A 7,695-nucleotide genomic window follows, 5' to 3' on the forward strand; every position below is an offset into this window, starting at 1 on the left:
TGATCTACTTTTTGTTTTCTATTTTAAAATGCAATCATGCTTTAAAGTTTAAACCTTGTTTGAAAGTTGGAAAGTAAATAAATAAATCTCCGCAAACATGAGAAAAAGCATAGTCACATGGGCAAAAGATGCAACTTGAGTCGATGAGAGTGTAAAGTCAGGATATATTCGTTTAAACAAATTAGCCACCAAAATCCACAATTTAATTAATTTATAAAATGTTTACCTTGCCTTGAGCATGGGCTAATTTTGAGCCTTTGGGGAATCTAAATGTTTATACCACTCCATTCGACCGTACAAGCTTCAGAAAGTGCTTGGCATTAATAGAACATGGAGAATCTTTTCTTATATGTAAGGATGTGATTAACTGAAAAAAGCCAACGCAAAAATCAATATCAAAGCCTTTCAAACAAATCGCTTAGATACAAGCCAAGTTTAAATTGAGTGGATGAATGTTGGATATGTGAATAGTTCCAAAATAACAAGACCGCAAAGTAGCTTCGTCTCTACATGTTGTTCCGTTAGTAGAATTTACAAAATTGAATGCCCTCCAAGGACATTTCACTGGCTGAGATTGTCTCAAATTCTTACATCTCATGCCACAAAAAGCAATATTTCTAAAAAATATTTAGCCCTAAAAAGTTCTGTTGCAGATGCAACAAATTAACTGTTGAGAGTGGAAAGCATGCCGCCAGACGCAGTTGGAATCACCACCTCCCACCCAGGCCCTTTGAGGGGAAAGGTACTGGCTGTAGGTTTAACATCAGCTGAGCTATTGACAACAAGATCACTGCGATCCAACAGATTCTCCAGGTCTTCATCACTAATATCTTTCTGTATCATCTTGTCCTCAGCTGTTTCATCATCTTGAAGCAATGCCAAAATATCCTCTTCCTAATAACACAGATAAGAGACAAACCCATCATTAAACATGGTAAAAAATGTCACTAAAAAAATGTTAGTGCAAGACTATGGACTGCCAGTAAAAAATGTGACTATAAAAAATGTTAGTGCAAGACTAAGTATGGACTGCCCGCTTCATCATAGTTCCAGGAAAATCTTGGAGCTAGGCTGATCCATTTCCTCTAAATAAATAAAGATACAACAATACAATTTTGAAAATTTACAATACAACTAATCCTCGACAAAATTTTAGCAAATTGTAGTATAAGATGTATTAACTTGAATGAGACTAATTGATAATTAAAAGGATTGCATGCTCATCTAGTTAGGCCAATTCAACAGATTAGAAAAAAATTCTAGTCGAGTTCAAAATTAGCTAGCCATGTAAATAACCAAAACCACAACCTTCGACATCCAAGAGAAATCTATTTATACAAAACAAATAGGAAGAGAAAATATCAATTACAAACTACTGCTAACATACAAACCTCCAATTCATCCATAATGGAAGCCGTTGTGCGTTCTTGATGAAATTGTCCTTTCTCTATCACCACGTGCTCAAGCTTCAACTTGCTGAAAGCTCTTTTCAACATTCGACCCTGTAAAAAGACCATGCTATGCTCATCTCAAAATTACAAGCCATCTGTTGCAAGCTGTACAAATATAATATACTGCCAAATACCTCTACTGATTGTGCAGTTGCAAGCCTGTAAACATGAACAGGCTTTGTTTGACCAATTCTATGACATCTATCCATGGCCTGCAAATCCATTTGAGGATTCTGGAATACAGCGAAATCAGTACATCTAAGTCATAAGCAGATTGCAAGGTAAATACTGTAAAGCAGGAAAAAGTCAAAAAGTACCCAGTCACTGTCATAAAGAATGCAAGTGTCAGCTGCAGTAAGGTTTATTCCCAATCCACCAGCCCTAGTAGAAAGAAGAAAGATTCTGAAATTGCTGTTTACATCATTGAATTCCTGGATCTGCTCGTGGGCCAACAAAACAAACATAAATTTAGCCTTTTCAATCTGTAATAGATGATTAAGATCAGAGTTCCCAAAGAGAACAGGAGATAATAACAGAAGAGTGTTGCAACACAAACCCATGATTTAAACAAAAACATAGATTTTAAAACCAGTGAGTCCACATGTAGTAGTATGCTACATATAATAAGGGCTTTCGCCACTAATGCACCTTAGTTTTACTTTTAATAGAATAATTTAATGCATAAAGGATGAACACAACAAAAACACATAACTTAATTAAGATACTATTAATTGCAAATTACAATGAAATTATCTTATAGTTTTGTCAAGCTACTTTTAAACATCCTTATATGGGAATTTTTTAAGAACATGATGAGTGAGCCTTTTTAAAAAACCATTTTTTAATTCTTTTTTAAAAAGCACAAATAAAATTACCTTTTAAGTTATCATTTATGACAGAACACATAATATTGAAGATCAAGATGAGTGATTGTGCATAATAACAAAAGTAATTAGAGTTATCTGATTAAAAATGGTGTTTACAAGCATTTGTACAGACCTGACTTTTCCTGTCATCCAGTTTCACTGAACCATCAATCCTGCAAACTTCAAAACCCTTCTCACTAAAATAATAATCCATTATATCTAAAACTCTAGTCCACTGACTGAAGATCAGAACCTGATAACAATAACCAAAGGCAGGTGTGCATGAGTAGCAGCTTGGCAAATACAGAAATGGAAGCTGAAAAGCACAACACATGTAATCATACCTTGTGATTACGTGCAAGTAGCCGCTCCAACAACCGGTTGAGCAATTGGAATTTTCCGCATTGCTCAATTATCTCATTCAAAGGAGGATAAAAATCTATCACAAATGTAAAATGCAACTTATTATTAGTATTGGTTGTCGTAACATTAGCTAAACCATCCAACCACGTGGTAACTTACATGAACCATCAAAGGGTGATTCTAAGAGGTCGGGATGGTTGCAGACTTTCCTAAGTTGAATCATCAAGTTATTAAGACTACCCACAGCACGCCCTGCATTAAATCAAATTAATAGAGTGCAGTACATAATACAGTTTCTTAGACACAAATTCCCATAGCTGATGGTGAGGGTGCATGAGTTGAAAGAGAACTTTCCCTTTCACTCAAATGAAAAATTGCAAAATAAATTTACCAATTGATAGTTTCCTGTCCAAATTTTTCTCGAATGTCTTTTTAACTAGAAGTTCCTGCAAGCTCTTCTGATGCTCAGTCATGTTAGCATAAATAATGATCTCTTTTTTCCGTGGCAACAATAGCTCAACATCAGACTTCATTCTACGCAAAAGAAATGGCCTGAGAATTGCATGAAGCTTGGCCACTACCTGCATGAAACATAGCCCTTTAGCCTCTAATTTATATGAAGAATGGGCAACTTGCATAACATCAATTATCAATCATAGAACATATGCCTGGTTTCTTCTTTTCTCTTCCAATTCTTCCATTGATGCTCCAGTGGCGCACTTTCCTGACAGATTAAACCTACAAAGAAATTTGAATGAATAAAATAAACAAATATAAAGGCATGCATATGGTATTTCCTTTTGCATTAAACCAAGAACAATATTGCCAAAAGACATACAAACTGTTAGAAGAATATAACACTCAATAGGGACAAACATTGAGCATGTTAGAAGAACACATTACAAGGATCAGGCAAGGTTGTCTAGACCGAGAATGAGTAATATCAGTTGGCAAGATCATGAAATGCAAGATTGCAACTAGGATACTTAGATTCTACCCAAATATTTACATATGATTGGGAGAGAGAGCAAGATTGCAAAACATATGTGATCATAACCAGAATCATAATATCCTACCAAAAGAAATTAGTAAGTGTATGTGTGTTTGTATAAGACTTTCACAACTCTTAATTAATTAAAAAGCACAAACAAAGCATAAGACTTTAACAAGAGTAAATGTAGAACAGCCAAGTCCGCAAAAAAAATTACTCATAGCTTAATAAAATAAGAAAATTAATCATAGTAAAATAATATCTTGTTCAGATTCATTAATTTAATATTTAATGAATAAAATATGGTTAATATAGTTAAGGAATTGATTTAATATAGTTCGAGAATAAAGAATATTTTATTTATTTGATATATGGTTAAGAACTCGGCACAAAACACTAAGAATGTAAAACAAAACAGTGAGAAAAAAAAATAGAAAACAATAAAATTAAAAAGTAGAAATTAAAAAAATAGGCGTGTAATGATTTAGTAGGTTAGGTTCCTGACCCGGTGACGTGTTTGCTAATCTTTGGAAAATTATGTTTCATCGAGTGGTTAGCTAAATTATAAAAAAAAATGTTGAACTGGTCAGTGTTAATTGAAATGTTGTGGTATTGAATCAAATTGCTTCACTTCGATATGATAATCACATTGATTCAGTCACAATATAATAAAGCACTACCTTGTCCTCTATGTTGTTTTCCTTACACAACCCAGGAAATTATATTTCCAACAGTAACATGTCACCATATGACAGTGGGAATAAAGAAAAGTGAAATCAATTACCAATAGGAAAAGAACACTAACCATGACTCAAATTCTTCAAGAGAAGAGAATATATCAGGTAAGATGAAGTTCAGCAATGACCACAGCTCTGCCAAGTTATTCTGGAGCGGTGTCCCGGTCAAAAGAAGCTTATTTTCAACACTGATGAATTTCAACATCTTCACTAATTTGCATTGTGAGTTTTTGAGCCTGTGTCCCTGAGGATATCACTGATGTTAAGTAAACACATACAACAGAACATACAATGTTTTATGCATGCAAGTGAAAGATGTACCTCATCAACAACAAGATATTTCCATTTGTATGCCCGGAAAAATTTCTTAGCATCATTCATTGCAATCTCATAAGAAGTTATTACTATGGGAAAGTTAGGACCAATTGTTCTAGGCATATGTTTCCTTCTGATTTCATCTCTCACATCTCTGTTACCGTGGTAGATAACAGCGTGGAGTGATGGTGCAAACCTATTCACATTCATTCAAGAAATAATTATCACGATGAAGAAGCACAGTAAGTAAGTAAGTATATATATATATATATATATATATATATATATATATATATATATATATATATATATATATATATATATATATATATGTATATATATATATATATATATATATATATATATATATATATATATATATATATATATATATATATATATATATATATATATATATATATATATAAAAAAGAAACAGTAATGTATCAAATCTACCTAGAGATCTCGTTCATCCAATTGGAGAGGGTTGATAGAGGAGCAATAATCATATATGGCCCATCCAATCCTTTAGATTTAAGATGAGAAAGAAGCCCAATAGTTTGGATTGTCTTCCCAAGACCCATTTGATCAGCAAGAATCCCATTCAGTCCATTTTGCCACAAGGAGATTAACCACTTTACACCCTTCAGTTGATAAGATTTCAATTTCCCACCAGTTAGTAAAGGCACCAACTCCCTCTGCTCTTTCTCAGTTCTTTCTTCCTCAGTCAAATTCACATCTTCAGTCTTCACATTTTCTTTAGATCGTGATATCATAGCTTCAACTGCCTTTTTGGCTTTCCCCTAAAGTAATTTCAAACACAATCACAAACTACCGATTAGAACAACTGAAATTACATGCATGTATAACTTCAGGAAAACATATAAAATCTGCAGGCTTAAAATCATATAGCTGTTGTACACTAACATACAAGAATATGAACATCAAATTAACATTCTCCATTAATAGTAAACAAAATTAATCTTCACTACAATGTTATTATTTTTTGAACTCCTATACAAAATATGGTATACACACAGCAATATACTCACAGTATTGCATTGTTTAGCTGCCTTTCTCTTTCTTCCACGACCTCTAGGCTTAGTATCCAATTGACTCTCATCCTCTTCCTTAATCACTACTTCACCCGCAACTTCACCCGCAGTCTAGCATTACAAATTCAAACAATCAAAACCAACAAACCAACATTCCGAAAAAGAAAAAAAAAAAAGTTAACACAATCAGAGAGATTAAAAAGGGAAATACCAAAGTGATGTCATCCATTTTCTCCAAAAGAAACTCCGAGTACAGTTTCGTCTGTGTCAAAAGCTCATCCAACTTATCAAACTGCGACTCATTGAGACTCGCTGGCTCCTGTAACTGTTCCTCCTCTTCCTTAGCACGAGCTTTAAGCAAATTCTCTTCCTCCTCTACCATCGATTTCGGTACAAGAGAAGATCCATCATCCGCAACCACCTCTTCCTCCTTCTTCACATCCACTTCCTTCTCACACACAACATTTCCATTTCACAAACATCAAAAACACGTCAAAAATCAAACGAATCGAACAAGAACTACACTCCAAAAAATCAAATCAAAATACAAATACCTCTTCTTCTAGGACCGACGTAGGTGACTCTACTGGAGGATCATCGTTCTTCACTTTGTTGTTAGCCGCCATTTCAAACCCTAGAAATCAAAAATGAGAAATAAAAAATAAAAAAATATTCAAAAAATAGCAAATAGATCAAAAGAGAGAAACAGAAGCAACATTGCTAGGGTTTCAGGAACTTGCAAAAGAACTCACCGAGAAGAGAAAATGAAATTTTGAAGAGAGAGTTGAGAGAAGATGAAAGGAGCGCGAAGAAAATGGAGAATGTCGAAGTTGTGAGTGAGTGGAGCAATATATTGAAAGGAGTGAGGAATTTTTTTATTTTATTTTATTTTATTTTGATTTACTTGGTGGGGTAGGGTGAGTGGGCGGGAAAATTGAACTAAGTTATGCCCTTAGTTTTTTATTTATTTACGATTAAAACCTTGGTGTTGGTGCGAGTTTTAATATTTGAGTGGGGTTATTTGTTGAAATTAAGTCGTAGGGGTTGTGTTTTGCCAGCGGTATCGGCTCCAAGATTTTATGACGGGAAGTGTCTGTCCGAAATTTCGAATACAAGCACCGGTTGCTAATTCCACTTTTTTGTTGGGTTTTCAATAAGTTCGTCTCTTTTTAATTTTTATTGCCACTCGTTTCCTCTATTTTGTTTTTTAAGTTAAATATAGAAACTTTGTTTTGAAAAGTATAGAAAATTTGTGTTAAATATAGAAACTTTGTTTTAAAATGTATGTATTGATTTGATTGAAAATTCATAATTAATTTTTAGTTATTTTTTCAACACAAATTTTTCATTTATGATATTTTAAGATGAGCATTGGGTCTTGACGAGAAATAAAATGATACGGAAGATAATGAAAATATAAGGAGGCGTATGGGAGAGAACGTTGTAAAATAATCTATTAAGGGTTGGATAATATTGGCCAATTTGCTAATGAATGGTTCAAATTTTGTCGACAAATGCGAAAATTACCAATGATCCATTAGACTTACTTCGTGACCCAATTGAAGTCTTCCATTGGCATTTAGTAGTCTCGCCATGGTCATTACATATGTGGGGAGTTGGCACTTTGAGACCGTTCTCCTTAGTCCTAGTATAATTAAGATTCTTACTTCCTTCAAAATGAGCTTTGGTTTGAATTTTTTGGATGAAGGATGAGAGAGTTATGACCAGTCAAAGTTCAGTTGACTTTTTAGGAGAAAACCCTAATTTTGAAACTTAGGGTTTTGTTGATTTTTTATCTTTCCTTGATGAATTATGATCAACCAATGATCAAATGATGAATCTTTTGACAAAATATGGATGTTGACAAAAAATTTCATTTTTGACTGTCTGTTGACTTTTTGGTCAAACGGGTCGTCT

The 7,695-nt window shown here is 33.6% G+C and overlaps 1 protein-coding gene across 2 annotated transcripts; it reads right to left on the reverse strand.

Moving 5' to 3' along the window:
- Nucleotides 1-418: 418 nt before the first annotated feature.
- LOC131652103 (ATP-dependent DNA helicase DDM1) lies at nucleotides 419-6,660 on the reverse strand. Of its 2 annotated transcripts, none has more exons than XM_058921877.1 (16): nucleotides 6,531-6,660; nucleotides 6,333-6,412; nucleotides 5,990-6,226; nucleotides 5,776-5,889; nucleotides 5,180-5,526; nucleotides 4,730-4,919; nucleotides 4,477-4,652; nucleotides 3,349-3,418; nucleotides 3,072-3,261; nucleotides 2,840-2,932; nucleotides 2,662-2,756; nucleotides 2,451-2,570; nucleotides 1,769-1,888; nucleotides 1,586-1,684; nucleotides 1,392-1,502; nucleotides 419-894 (listed from the first exon to the last, which is right to left on the reverse strand). In XM_058921877.1, exons 2-16 carry the CDS (start codon nucleotides 6,402-6,404, stop codon nucleotides 664-666), a joined length of 2,265 nt encoding a protein of 754 aa, XP_058777860.1. In that variant the 5' UTR covers nucleotides 6,405-6,412; nucleotides 6,531-6,660; the 3' UTR covers nucleotides 419-663. The 2 variants fall into 2 exon arrangements, with proteins under 2 accessions (XP_058777860.1, XP_058777861.1); XM_058921878.1 differs by lacking the exon at nucleotides 419-894 and adding an exon at nucleotides 993-1,085.
- Nucleotides 6,661-7,695: the final 1,035 nt, after the last annotated feature.

The sequence above is a fragment of the Vicia villosa genome, linkage group LG2 (assembly GCF_029867415.1).
Source record: "Vicia villosa cultivar HV-30 ecotype Madison, WI linkage group LG2, Vvil1.0, whole genome shotgun sequence".
Lineage (NCBI taxonomy): Eukaryota > Viridiplantae > Streptophyta > Magnoliopsida > Fabales > Fabaceae > Vicia > Vicia villosa.

Bases quoted from the DNA above. Each gene is read 5' to 3' on its own strand.
- LOC131652103 (XM_058921877.1), bottom strand. From the start codon at position 6,404: ATGGCGGCTAACAACAAAGTGAAGAACGATGATCCTCCAGTAGAGTCA. The intron at 5,890-5,989 runs GTATTTCCCTTT...TTGTAATGCTAG, and splicing joins AAATGGATGACATCACTTTG to ACTGCGGGTGAAGTTGCGGG. The intron at 2,933-3,071 runs GTAAATTTATTT...GATTTAATGCAG, and splicing joins GGACAGGAAACTATCAATTG to GGCGTGCTGTGGGTAGTCTT.